General features: G+C 37.2%; 1 protein-coding gene across 1 annotated transcript in view; it reads right to left on the bottom strand.

Annotated features, from left to right (window-relative positions):
- Positions 1 to 29: 29 nt before the first annotated feature.
- The window catches only part of LOC143228447 (regulating synaptic membrane exocytosis protein 2-like), a 49,881-nt gene continuing 34,888 nt past the window's right edge, over positions 30 to 15,022 (bottom strand). Inside the window, exons 11-15 of the mRNA XM_076459706.1 lie at positions 8,696 to 8,800; positions 4,795 to 4,932; positions 4,098 to 4,208; positions 3,066 to 3,208; positions 30 to 1,245 (exon numbers count right to left, since the gene is read on the bottom strand). Of these exons, the coding sequence (XP_076315821.1) occupies positions 1,087 to 1,245; positions 3,066 to 3,208; positions 4,098 to 4,208; positions 4,795 to 4,932; positions 8,696 to 8,800 (656 nt within the window). The 3' untranslated portion in view covers positions 30 to 1,086. The remainder of the gene's footprint in view (positions 1,246 to 3,065; positions 3,209 to 4,097; positions 4,209 to 4,794; positions 4,933 to 8,695; positions 8,801 to 15,022) is intronic.

A 15,022-nucleotide genomic window follows, 5' to 3' on the forward strand; every position in this document is an offset into this window, starting at 1 on the left:
TTTAAACATTCTGGCAAGAAGTAGTCTCCAAAAAAAACACAGGTTATAAGAACTTTTCACAAAATAGGTACATATTTTCAACTTTATTTTAAATTAAAACACAAGTAAGAACATTCAGAAAAATTCAGTGATTTTATTTTACTTTTCTTTATGTAGTTTTGTTTTCTTCACGTAATGGAGTTATACTTGAAAAAATTGAAAACGTTGACCAAACAATAACTTGATGGTTAGAACCTCTTGGAAATGTGTCACAATGCAACACTAATGTCTAGTCATAACTATGAAAAGTACATTGTACAATAAAACACTTCACTTATCTCTAATTTACCCATATCTGTGGTCTTTCTTATCTTTCATTGTCTTTTAATCAACACTGTAACTACCTAGTGTTGCAGGTTCAAATCCCAGTTACCAAACATTTAGGTTGCTACCAGGGCCAGTTATCAGAGATTATAAAATCCACGAGCAGCTGACCCAAATCTTGTTAAATATGTTTGAATGAAGAGGAACAAGAATAACTGTCAATTAGAATGATTTACAACAACACAACCACCATTCTAATATTATATTACAAACTAAAGAGACACCATTGGGCAATATGTTGTAGAGAGATTTTGTAAACAATTTCTCCCACGGAATATTCTGTATACAACTTTTCTCAAAATGTACGAAATATAGAAATCAAGTAACTTTCGATGGTTTATTTTTGTAGTTAATGGCTGTTTCTTATTCTGTGTGTTTTCACTGAGGGACTGTGTACATTAAAGAATGAGCAAAGATGTTCAAGGTTATCTTCAAGGTCATTTATGTACCATTCAGTTATAAAATATTATAATTCTAAGTTCGTGCAACAATACAGTCAGATGTTCCATGTGTACCATTTCAATGTTTCAGTTAAAGCATTCATTTATGTCATGAAATATTATAACCTATACCTATTACTTGGAACATTATGAATCATTAGTTGGCCTCCAGATTTCTTGAAAGACTCCACTGGTATGATTCATGGAAATAAAAGAACTTTGTTATGAGTAAGCCCCCAGGAATTCTTTTCAACAATACCAGCTGTTGAAGTAATGTGAGTAATTATGGAGACACACAAGAATCTGGCTCATGGCTGGGAAGAGGATAGAGAGGATACCAACAGATCATTGACTTGGACAGATCCAGACGACCGAGTTCAATTTCTACAGTTCCCATTGGGTGATTGTGATCAAAGCCTTTTTGTCTTTCCCATACCATAACCTAAAGAAGAAAAGATATACCATGTATAAAAATATCCTCAGCCAAGTAACAGATATTTAAATTTAGTTGTCTTTTCTTCATTTCTAGTTGGTCACTTTGATAGAAGTTTTAGCCAATAAAACTGAAGCCTCAGTCTCCTCTGACTTTTTAGCAACTTCCACCTGTAGAAAATTCTTAGAATATTGATAAATAAAAAACAGTACCAATCAGTGTGCCTCAGGGTTAAGAAGCCTTAATATCAAGACTGAAGCAGGATCGTCAAATCAAAAGATATTTATAAAAATATTCTACTCTAATTTCTTATGAAACCTATTAAACCCCATTTTAAAAGGTTATATAGTGGCATGTGGGATTTTCTATAGCCACATGTCATCCTTACAGTTTCGGGACTGATTAAAAATGCAAATGTAACTCTCACTGTGACTTCCAAAAACTTCCTAGTCCACATCATATTCTCTGATTACTTCGTTATCTTCACTCTTGCAACGTAATTTATACAGGGGCTTTAAAAGTGCCCTTTTAGGCTGATCACTTTTTTAAACTCTGGAAAAAAGGATGAATATTGATAATTTTACTCTCCAACAAATAGATCCTTTGATGACGATACCAAACTGTAAATTGATAACTTATTTTGTGGTACTGAGGTACATAGATACCCAGTGGATTCCCAACAAGCAAAATGAGTGAAGACAACCAAAGAAAAACAAGTAGCACACACACACACACACCTATTCATGTAGATAACAGAATAATTATAAAAAAAAACAAAAAACCATTGGACTGCTAGATAGCTTTCAATTCATAGCTGAACTTTGATTAATTGCTGGAACAAACAGATGGTTTCCACAACATCACCACAAGAGAACTCGAGGATCTAGAATCATATAGATATTGCACTTATAAATCAGATCAGTCCTAAAACAGTATCTTACGGTCCTCAGGTTACCCTTTGACGATAATTCGAAATAAACGTATTCAAGGAAGATAAATTCTTAACTCATACTAACTTTTACAAGCATATGTGCTTCTTGATAGTATTATGCTGTTGCTACTGAAGGACAGAAATTGGACCAAAGAAATATGACTTTACGGAACAAGCACTGTGTTATGCAACCTTTGACCTTCGTACAAGCCCCCCAATGGCACAGCGGTTGTTGTTTTTTTGTTTTTTCCTGCGGATTCACAATGCTACAAACGCAGATATCCCATACGTAGCTTTAAACTTCTCTCCAGACAACTAAACTTCTGTATAACGTGAAGGATTATTGCAAGTGTATGTTCGTGTGCATACATGTTTAGTGTGTTCTTTATTAATAACAAAACGATAAAAATGTGTAGTGATCAATCGTATCATCACGCTGTATCACAGCCTTATGAGCTACCAGTAGCTCCCTCTATATTTTGATTCAAGAAAACATTTACGGAAAACGAAATAATGTATTTGCTAATTTCTATAGCTATATAATTTTGAAGGACATAAATCAAAACGTATGGATACATTCTATTATGATTAAATAAAAGCAGTATGGCCAAACTTGCAAGAAAGCTCTCATATTAAATGCAACTTATTGTCTCGTACATAATAAGTACATACTCAACTATATGACAATGACATGTAACACGTTGCATATACATATTATTTTAAACTGTGTGTTTTCTTATAGCAAAACCACATCGGACTATCTGCTGAGCCCACCGAAGGGAATCAAACCCATGATTTTAGCGTTGTAAATCCGTAGACATACCACTGTACTAGCGAGGGGCATTATTTTAAACATTTTATTAAAAAAACATTTAATATTATTTTTAAAATATCTTACCAATAGATGGCGCCCCTGAATGTCTGACATACTATATTTTAATGTCTGACGATACTGCGGACTTGAAGTACTGCGAACAATTCGAGTTTTACGTTTCTGCATCTGTTTTTCTCCTTCCTTCAGGTAGGTTTTAATGTACGTATCTGTAACAACAGATAATGTTGTGAAACTTTCAAAAGTACAAGTTGTTTGGTAAACTACTGTTTAGTATAATTTTGAATACTAGTTTAAAAGTATAGTTCACACGAGTTACTAACACATAATACAGTTGTAACAAGCACTTCATCAATTCATCTTCCAACAGTTAAAGATGGCCAATGATTAGAACCTTAATTACTTATTTTTATGCAGCTATAACAACGTTTACTACACTTTAGGGTGGCTCAGGATGGCCAGTTCGTTAAGGCGCTCGACTCATAATCTGAGGGTCGCGGGTTCGAATCAAATATGCTCGTGAGGGCGTTATAAGTGACGGTCAAACCCACTATTAGTTGACAAAAGAATAACCTAAAAGTTGGCAGTGGGTGGTAATGACTAGCTGCCTTTCCTCTCGTCTTACGCTGCTAAATTAGGGACGGCTAGCACAGATAGCCCTCCTGTAGCTTTTAATTTACCACATGCCAAGAAATTAAGTTGTAGCACATTTTCGTAATGGCCTATTGACCAGAACGAAGGCTTACAAAACTAAAATTCGTGGTTAGAATCCTGTGATGGGTTCAGCGTAATTGACCCTTTGTTCAGCTTGTCACTTTACAATAAACCTTCACTATCTAGATCTCTTATGTGCCACACTGTTCACCAGAAGTACAACCCCTTCCTTACTACTCACCGAATGAGTAACTACAATATCATTGAGGTTAACTTTAAGATAACAGTAAAAATGCCATAAACTGTTAAGACGTTTTTCAAATATAATTATTCCAATGAGTTTTATAATTAAGAAAATCAGAAAATATTTTACGACGTTCAAGACTGACTGATCCTTAAACCAGATAACCACCTAATATGGAACTTAGACCTCTATCATATTACCTGGTGGTTGACCTAAGGATGAAAGTGGCAACTGGCAGGCACAGAAGACTTCTACTTCTAACTGACCCTTGGTCAACAGAAATCCCAATTTTATTTCTCCTAGCGTCTCAACTGAAATTGACAGAAGAATATTTAAATTTGAAGGGTTCCATAGCATCGTTTGAAACTTGAAAATTATTATGAAGTAATTAAATAAAACACACTGAGCAGAGAACGTTATTAAAATGTACAGTAGCTACACAAGTGGTTTGTGGTTAATGTATACACACTTTTTATTTAGGGTTACGTTTAACAACAATGTATTCGTTCCGCTTTTCGTCTTCAGGCGGAAGATCTTCTAATCGTCGTCCTGTACACTCATATTTCCACAATAAGCAGTTGCCGTCCATTTAAGTAAGCTTCCACTTAACATAAAATACCAAAGAAACGAAATATGCTTGGTTAACTCAGTATTTCCACTTCAGAATACTGTAATTGGTTATTGTTCCTTTCCAAGTGCTTTCAACATTATACGTCACATCAACGTTGCTAGGCAGAACAACTTGAAAATGTAAGAAAAACAAAAAGTGTTACATACTATACTGTGTTATTGTTCAAAACGTATTGTCTACAGTTTTCTCCACAGTTAAGATATTTATGACACTGTTATTTGAGATACTTATGAGACTGTTATTTGAGAATACCATGCACGACTTGCCTCCATCTAGCTTCGTGTTTGGTGGAAAAACCTGCCCAGCCCCTCTTTTGATTCCTGTGGGTCCAATGGTCATGATGGGGATTTCATTTTCTGGGGTCAGGTCAGGGCTGGAAATACTAGTTGATGCGAGTTTACAGTCTGCTGATGAAGAATGTTATTATTACTTTCTATTTCTGGTGAAATATTACCTAATATATTAAAATACCCAAGTACAGGGTGTTCGAAAAGTCACTGTGCACTTATATATTTATTAACAGACATGTTTCAATATAGAATACAGGAGGTAAATATGAATGACAATTACAATTACAGGCCTGGATCCTTCGTATTTTGTTTCTAAACACCGCTATCAGTTGCTGGCTTGAAATAGACTGAATAAAATATGATTACAAAACTGCACAGTGACTTTCCGAACACCCTGTAGATATTAGCCTCACATGACTAAATCCTACCTTGTATTAAAAGCTGCTATAGAAATCCTTTAATTAAGTCTACATCACACAGTTTTACTTCTTTCTTTCAGTAAATATGTAATCGGTGCTCATAGTGAAGGGTGGACCGACGTGGAAAAAAACAAAACTATTAATAGCTCGTGCCTTGTTAACAAAGTTACGCAATCGGAACGTCTCGAGCGGCGTGAGACTCACTGGAGGCACTTGGACAACTGTTCTGATATCCTTGACCCAAACGTTATATCTTCGAACTAATAATAATGTTATTTTTAGTTTGTTCTTAATGTTTGTTTCATGAAAAGTTATTGTTAAATGTGGGCCGATCTCGCTCAGGGTCGGAGTATGGGTCTGCGTGTTCACAATCCGTGGGGTATAAAGGTGACATCCTCGCTAGCTGAATTAATGTCGTGCTATAATATTTATGACAGAATGAGTGTCCACGGTGCCCCCAACTGAGAAACGTTTTATTCATAGAGGATATAGATGTATGTATTTGTATTCAATTCACAGTTCCCCCTTAATATGTCTCCATTACCTGGAAACGGACTCCAAGTACATCCCCTTGTTATGTTGTTATAGATATTTGTACGGACTCCAAGTACATCCCCTTGTTATGTTGTTACAGATATTTGTACGGACTCCAAGTACATCCCTTTGTTATATTATTACAGATATTTGTACGGACTCCAAGTACATCCCCTTGTTATGTTATTACAGATATTTGTACGGACTCCAAGTACATCCCCTTGTTATGTTGTTACAGATATTTGTAAGGACTCCAAGTACATCCCTTTGTTATATTGTTACAGATATTTGTATGGACTCCAAGTACATCCCCTTGATATGTTATTACAGATATTTGTACGGACTCCAAGTACATCCCCTTGTTATGTTGTTACAAATATTTGTAAGGACTCGAAGTACATCCCTTTGTTATATTGTTACAGATATTTGTATGGACTCCAAGTACATCCCCTTGTTATGTTATTACAGATATTTGTACGGACTCCAAGTACATCTCCTTGTTATGTTGTTACAGATATTTGTACGGACTCCAAGTACATCCCTTTGTTATATTATTACAGATATTTGTACGGACTCAAGTACATCCCCTTGTTATGTTATTACAGATATTTGTACGGACTCCAAGTACATCCCCTTGTTATGTTGTTACAGATATTTGTAAGGACTCCAAGTACATCCCTTTGTTATATTGTTACAGATATTTGTATGGACTCCAAGTACATCCCCTTGTTATGTTATTACAGATATTTGTACGGACTCCAAGTACATCCCCTTGTTATGTTGTTACAGATATTTGTAAGGACTCCAAGTACATCCCTTTGTTATATTGTTACAGATATTTGTATGGACTCCAAGTACATCCCCTTGTTATGTTGTTACAAATATTTGTAAGGACTCGAAGTACATCCCCTTGTTATGTTGTTATAGATATTTGTACGGACTCCAAGTACATCCCTTGTTATGTTGTTACAGATATTTGTACGGACTCCAAGTACATCCCTTTGTTATATTATTACAGATATTTGTACGGACTCAAGTACATCCCCTTGTCATGTTGTTACAGATATTTGTACGGACTCCAAGTACATCCCTTGTTATGTTGTTACAGATATTTGTAAGGACTCCAAGTACATCCCTTTGTTATATTGTTACAGATATTTGTATGGACTCCAAGTACATCCCCTTGTTATGTTGTTACAGATATTTGTAAGGACTCCAAGTACATCCCTTTGTTATATTGTTACAGATATTTGTATGGACTCAAGTACATCCCCTTGTTATGTTATTACAGATATTTGTACGGACTCCAAGTACATCCCCTTGTTATGTTGTTACAGATATTTGTACGGACTCCAAGTACATCCCTTTGTTATATTATTACAGATATTTGTACGGACTCAAGTACATCCCCTTGTTATGTTATTACAGATATTTGTACGGACTCCAAGTACATCCCCTTGTTATGTTGTTACAGATATTTGTAAGGACTCCAAGTACATCCCTTTGTTATATTGTTACAGATATTTGTATGGACTCCAAGTACATCCCCTTGTTATGTTATTACAGATATTTGTACGGACTCCAAGTACATCCCCTTGTTATGTTGTTACAAATATTTGTAAGGACTCGAAGTACATCCCTTTGTTATATTGTTACAGATATTTGTATGGACTCAAGTACATCCCCTTGTTATGTTATTACAGATATTTGTACGGACTCCAAGTACATCCCCTTGTTATGTTGTTACAGATATTTGTACGGACTCCAAGTACATCCCTTTGTTATATTATTACAGATATTTGTACGGACTCCAAGTACATCCCCTTGTTATGTTATTACAGATATTTGTACGGACTCCAAGTACATCCCCTTGTTATGTTGTTACAGATATTTGTAAGGACTCCAAGTACATCCCTTTGTTATATTGTTACAGATATTTGTATGGACTCCAAGTACATCCCCTTGTTATGTTATTACAGATATTTGTACGGACTCCAAGTACATCCCCTTGTTATGTTGTTACAGATATTTGTAAGGACTCCAAGTACATCCCTTTGTTATATTGTTACAGATATTTGTATGGACTCCAAGTACATCCCCTTGTTATGTTATTACAGATATTTGTATGGACTCCAAGTACATCCCCTTGTTATGTTGTTACAAATATTTGTAAGGACTCGAAGTACATCCCCTTGTTATGTTGTTATAGATATTTGTACGGACTCCAAGTACATCCCCTTGTTATGTTGTTACAGATATTTGTACGGACTCCAAGTACATCCCTTTGTTATATTATTACAGATATTTGTACGGACTCCAAGTACATCCCCTTGTCATGTTGTTACAGATATTTGTACGGACTCCAAGTACATCCCCTTGTTATGTTGTTATAGATATTTGTACGGGCTCCAAGTACATCCCCTTGTTATGTTGTTACAGATATTTGTACGGACTCCAAGTACATCCCTTTGTTATATTATTACAGATATTTGTACGGACTCCAAGTACATCCCCTTGTCATGTTGTTACAGATATATCATACAGATTATTCACGAAATACATAAATATTGGTCACTTGGACCTCATACTAAATACAACGACAATCTCAGATACATACACATTGTTACAGAATAACCTACTAAACTACCAGTGTCTACACAGGTTTACCAGTCTTCTGGCAGCATGTTAAGGATATACCGATGATATAATTGCTAAGTTTCACAATATCACTGTATGTTAACCTAAGTCTTCACACATACCAGATTATTTTATAGACCATTTAGTTTAAAGTTTAGTTCAGTTTTTCTACCAAAGAATGAGACAGAAACGAAATTCTGAGAGTAACAGGAACAGTTGTTGTTATTGAAATTACAGCACATCTAACATCCACAAACCAGACACGTTCAGTAAACCTGTCATCATACCTAACGCCACAGACTTATCGTCTATGTCACTTCCTTGACTCAACGCTCCAAGAAGTTTCGTCTCTCTTGTTGTACTCTTGTGAGTTGGTCCTGCCAGGTTTTCGGCTGAGTAAAACGAAATGAAGATGATTCATTTCATACAACTAACAATCATAAATTATGTTATTCACTGTAGTACCTACAGCAAGTGCAAAACGAGATTCGATTTTTTATTATCATTATAAATCAGTTTATGAGTTTTTTATTTTGATGTTAATTTACTCATATTGGCTAAGCGATAAGGCGCATAGCTTACATAGCCCATTGTGTAGTTTCCAGAAACAAAGTAGAGAAGCGACTTATTTCTATTTTTAATTGTTGGTATTATGAAATCCATATCTGATTATTTCATACAAACAGATTTATTGTTTATTCGTTTTTGAATTTCGCGCAAACCTACACGAGGAGTATCTGCGCTAGCAATCCCTAATTTAGCAGTGTAAGGCTAGAGGGAAGGTGGATAGTTATCACCACCCACCGCCAACGTTTGGGCTACTCTTTAACCAAGGAATGCTGGGATTGATCGTTACATTATAACACCCTCACGGCTGAAAGGGCGAGAATGTTTAGTGCGACGGGGATTCGAACCCGCGACTCTCAGATTACGAGTCGAACGCCTTAACCCACCTGGCCATGCCGGGCCTATAGACTTATTCCTTGGACAATGGGAACCACATGTGTTGTTGTTTTACAGGGTAGTAGTCACTTAATAAAACAGCACAGCGCAGCAGTCACTTAATAAAACAGCACAGCGCAGCAGTCACTTAATAAAACAGCACAGTGCAGCAGTCACTTAATAAAACAGTACAGCGCAGAAGTCACTTAATAAAACAGTACAGTGCAGCAATCACTTAATAAAACAGCACAGCGCAGCAGTCACTTAATAAAACAGCACAGCGCAGCAGTCACTTAATAAAACAGTACAGTGCAGCAGTCACTTAATAAAACAGCACACTGCAGAAGTCACTTAATAAAACAGCACAGTGCAGAAGTCACTTAATAAAACAGCACAGCGCAGCAGTCACTTAATAAAACAGCACAGTGCAGCAGTCACTTAATAAAACAGTACAGCGCAGAAGTCACTTAATAAAACAGCACAGCGCAGCAGTCACTTAATAAAACAGCACAGCGCAGCAGTGACTTAATAAAAAAGCACAGTGTAGCAGTCACTTAATAAAACAGTACAGCGCAGAAGTCACTTAATAAAACTGCACAGTGCAGCAGTCACTTAATAAAACAGCGCAGTGTAACAGTCACTAAATAAAACAGTACAGCGCAGAAGTCACTTAATAAAACTGCACAGTGCAGCAGTCACTTAATAAAACAGCACAGTGCAGCAGTCACTTAATAAAACAGCACAGCACAGCAGTCACTTAATAAAACAATTTACAACGCAGAGTCACTTAATAAAACAGCACAGCGCAGCGATCACTTAATAAAACAGTACAGCGCAAAGTCACTTAATAAAACAGTACTTGCAGCAGTCACTTAATAAAACAGCACAGCGCAGCAGTCACTTAATAAAACAGTACAGTGCAGCAGTCACTTAATAAAACAGCACAGCGCAGCGATCACTTAATAAAACAGCACAGCGCAGCAGTCATAATAAAACAGCACAGTGCAGCAGTCACTTAATAAAACAGTACAGCGCAGAAGTCACTTAATAAAACAGCACAGCGCGGCAGTCACTTAATAAAACAGCACAGCGCGGCAGTCACTTAATAAAACAGCACAGTGTAGCAGTCACTTAATAAAACAGTACAGCGCAGAAGTCACTTAATAAAACAGTACAGTGCAGCAGTCACTTAATAAAACAGCACAGCGCAGCAGTCACTTAATAAAACAGTACAGTGCAGCAGTCACTTAATAAAACAGCACACTGCAGAAGTCACTTAATAAAACAGCACAGTGCAGAAGTCACTTAATAAAACAGCACAGCGCAGCAGTCACTTAATAAAACAGCACAGTGCAGCAGTCACTTAATAAAACAATTACAGCGCAGAAGTCACTTAATAAAACAGCACAGCGCAGCAGTCACTTAATAAAACAGCACAGTGCAGCAGTCACTTAATAAAACAGTACAGCGCAGAAGTCACTTAATAAAACAGCACAGCGCAGCAGTCACTTAATAAAACAGCACAGCGCAGCAGTCACTTAATAAAACAGCACAGCGCAGCAGTGACTTAATAAAAAAGCACAGTGTAGCAGTCACTTAATAAAACAATTACAGCGCAGAAGTCACTTAATAAAACTGTACAGTGCAGCAGTCATAATAAAACAGCGCAGTGTAACAGTCACTAAATAAAACAGTACAGCGCAGAAGTCACTTAATAAAACTGCACAGTGCAGCAGTCACTTAATAAAACAGCACAGTGCAGCAGTCACTTAATAAAACAGCACAGCACAGCAGTCACTTAATAAAACAGTACAGCGCAGAAGTCACTTAATAAAACAGCACAGTGCAGCAGTCACTTAATAAAACAATTTTACAGCGCAAAAAGTCACTTAATAAAACAGTACTTGCAGCAGTCACTTAATAAAACAGCACAGCGCAGCAGATCACTTAATAAAACAGTACAGTGCAGCAGTCACTTAATAAAACAGCACAGCGCAGCGATCACTTAATAAAACAGCACAGCGCAGCGATCACTTAATAAAACAGCACAGTGCAGCAGTCACTTAATAAAACAATTTACAGCGCAGAAGTCACTTAATAAAACAGCACAGCGCGCAGCAGTCACTTAATAAAACAGCACAGCGCAGCAGTCACTTAATAAAACAGCACAGTGTAGCAGTCACTTAATAAAACAATTACAGCGCAGAAGTCACTTAATAAAACAGTACAGTGCAGCAGTCACTTAATAAAACAGCACAGCGCAGCGATCACTTAATAAAACAGGTACAGTGCAGCAGTCACTTAATAAAACAGCACACTGCAGAAGTCACTTAATAAAACAGCACAGTGCAGAAGTCACTTAATAAAACAGCACAGCGCAGCAGATCACTTAATAAAACAGCACAGTGCAGCAGTCACTTAATAAAACAATTACAGCGCAGAAGTCACTTAATAAAACAGCACAGCGCAGCGATCACTTAATAAAACAGCACAGCGCAGCAGTGACTTAAAAAAAAAGCACAGTGTAGCAGTCACTTAATAAAACAGTACAGCGCAGAAGTCACTTAATAAAACTGCACAGTGCAGCAGTCATAATAAAACAGCGCAGTGTAACAGTCACTAAATAAAACAATTACAGCGCAGAAGTCACTTAATAAAACTGCACAGTGCAGCAGTCATAATAAAACAGCACAGTGCAGCAGTCACTTAATAAAACAGCACAGCACAGCAGTCACTTAATAAAACAAGTACAGCGCAGAAGTCACTTAATAAAACAGCACAGTGCAGCAGTCACTTAATAAAACAATTACAGCGCAGAAGTCACTTAATAAAACAGTACTTGCAGCAGTCACTTAATAAAACAGCACAGCGCAGCGATCACTTAATAAAACAGTACAATGCAGCAGTCACTTAATAAAACAGCACAGCGCAGCGATCATAATAAAACAGCACAGCGCAGCGATCACTTAATAAAACAGCACAGTGCAGCAGTCACTTAATAAAACAAGTACAGCGCAGAAGTCACTTAATAAAACAGCACAGCGCAGCGATCACTTAATAAAACAGCACAGCGCAGCGATCATAATAAAACAGTACAGTGCAGCAGTCACTTAATAAAACAGCACAGCGCAGCGATCACTTAATAAAACAGCACAGCGCAGCGATCACTTAATAAAACAGCACAGTGCAGCAGTCACTTAATAAAACAATTACAGCGCAGAAGTCACTTAATAAAACAGCACAGCGCGGCAGTCATAATAAAACAGCACAGCGCAGCGATCACTAATAAAACAGCACAGTGTAGCAGTCACTTAATAAAACAGTACAGCGCAGAAGTCACTTAATAAAACAGTACAGTGCAGCAGTCACTTAATAAAACAGCACAGCGCAGCAGTCACTTAATAAAACAGTACAGTGCAGCAGTCACTTAATAAAACAGCACACTCCAGAAGTCACTTAATAAAACAGCACAGTGCAGAAGTCACTTAATAAAACAGCACAGCGCAGCAGTCACTTAATAAAACAGCACAGTGCAGCAGTCACTTAATAAAACAGTACAGCGCAGAAGTCATTAATAAAACAGCACAGCGCAGCGGTCACTTAATAAAACAGCACAGCGCAGCAGTGACTTAATAAAAAAGCACAGTGTAGCAGTCACTTAATAAAACAGTACAGCGCAGAAGTCACTTAATAAAACTGCACAGTGCAGCAGTCACTTAATAAAACAGCGCAGTGTAACAGTCACTAAATAAAACAGTACAGCGCAGAAGTCGCCTTAATAAAACTGCACAGTGCAGCAGTCACTTAATAAAACAGCACAGTGCAGCAGTCACTTAATAAAACAGCACAGCACAGCAGTCACTTAATAAAACAGTACAGCGCAGAAGTCACTTAATAAAACAGCACAGTGCAGCAGTCACTTAATAAAACAGTACAGCGCAGAAGTCACTTAATAAAACAGTACTTGCAGCAGTCACTTAATAAAACAGCACAGCGCAGCAGTCACTTAATAAAACAGTACAGTGCAGCAGTCACTTAATAAAACAGCACAGCGCAGCAGTCACTTAATAAAACAGCACAGCGCAGCAGATCATAATAAAACAGCACAGTGCAGCAGTCACTTAATAAAACAATTACAGCGCAGAAGTCACTTAATAAAACAGCACAGCGCAGCGATCACTTAATAAAACAGCACAGCGCAGCAGTCATAATAAAACAGCACAGCGCAGCAGTCACTTAATAAAACAGCACAGTGTAGCAGTCACTTAATAAAACAGTACAGCGCAGAAGTCACTTAATAAAACTGCACAGTGCAGCAGTCACTTAATAAAACAGCACAGTGCAGCAGTGACTTAATAAAACAGCACAGTCCTTCTCTTGTTGTGTGTGTACAAATTATACGTGTTCAGAATAAAAATATCTCTTTCTTAAATGGACTCACACCGCTAAAACCAAGTTTCATCACTCGCGATGGGCACATCCAAAACTTTTCATAAATATATTCATGATGTTAGTAAAACACGTGGGTTCAAACTCCTTTTAACAAAACAGTCATGTTCATCTGTGATTACTTGCCCATGTAGATCAACTTGTCTGACGTCACAGTTTTTCTAAAAATATAAATTTCACAAACTGACTTGCACAAAAACACCTACAGACAGACCGCAATACCTTCACTATAAACTGACTTGAACAAAAACACCTACAGACAGACTGCAATACCTTCACTATAAACTGACTTGCACAAAACACCTACAGTCAGACCGCAATACCTTCACTATAAACTGACTTGAACAAAAACACCTACAGACAGACTGCAATACCTTCACTATAAACTGACTTGCACAAAAACACCTACAGACAGACTGCAATATCTTCACTATAAACTGACTTGAACAAAAGCACTAACAGACAGACTGCAATACCTTCACTATAAACTGACTTGAACAAAAACACCTACAGATAGACTGTAATACCTTCATTATAAACTGACTTGAACAAAAACACCTACAGACAGACCGCAATACCATCACTATAAACTGACTTGAACAAAAAACACCTGGACAGACCACAATACCTTCACTATAAACTGACTTGAACAAAACACCTACAGACAGACTGCAATGCCTTCACTATAAACTGACTTGAGACAAAACACCTGGACAGACTGCAATACCTTCACTATAAACTGACTTGAACAAAAAAACACCTACAGACAGACTGCAATACCTTCACTATAAACTGACTTGCGCAAAACACCTACAGTCAGACCGCAATACCTTCACTATAAACTGACGAGACAAAAAACACCTACAGACAGACTGCAATACCTTCACTATAAACTGACTTGCACAAAACACCTACAGACAGACTGCAATACCTTCACTATAAACTGACTTGCACAAAACATCTACAGACAGACTGCAATATCTTCACTATAAACTGACTTGAACAAAACACCTACACACAGACTGCAATGCCTTCACTATAAACTGACGGACAAAACACCTACAGACAGACTGCAATACCTTCACTATAAACTGACTTGAACAAAAAACACCTACAGACAGACTGCAATACCTTCATTATAAACTGACTTGAACAAAAACACCTACAGACAGACTGAAATACCGTCACTATAAACTGACTTGAGACAAAACACCTACAGACAG

This window comes from Tachypleus tridentatus, chromosome 10 (genome assembly GCF_004210375.1).
Source record: "Tachypleus tridentatus isolate NWPU-2018 chromosome 10, ASM421037v1, whole genome shotgun sequence".
Lineage (NCBI taxonomy): Eukaryota > Metazoa > Arthropoda > Merostomata > Xiphosura > Limulidae > Tachypleus > Tachypleus tridentatus.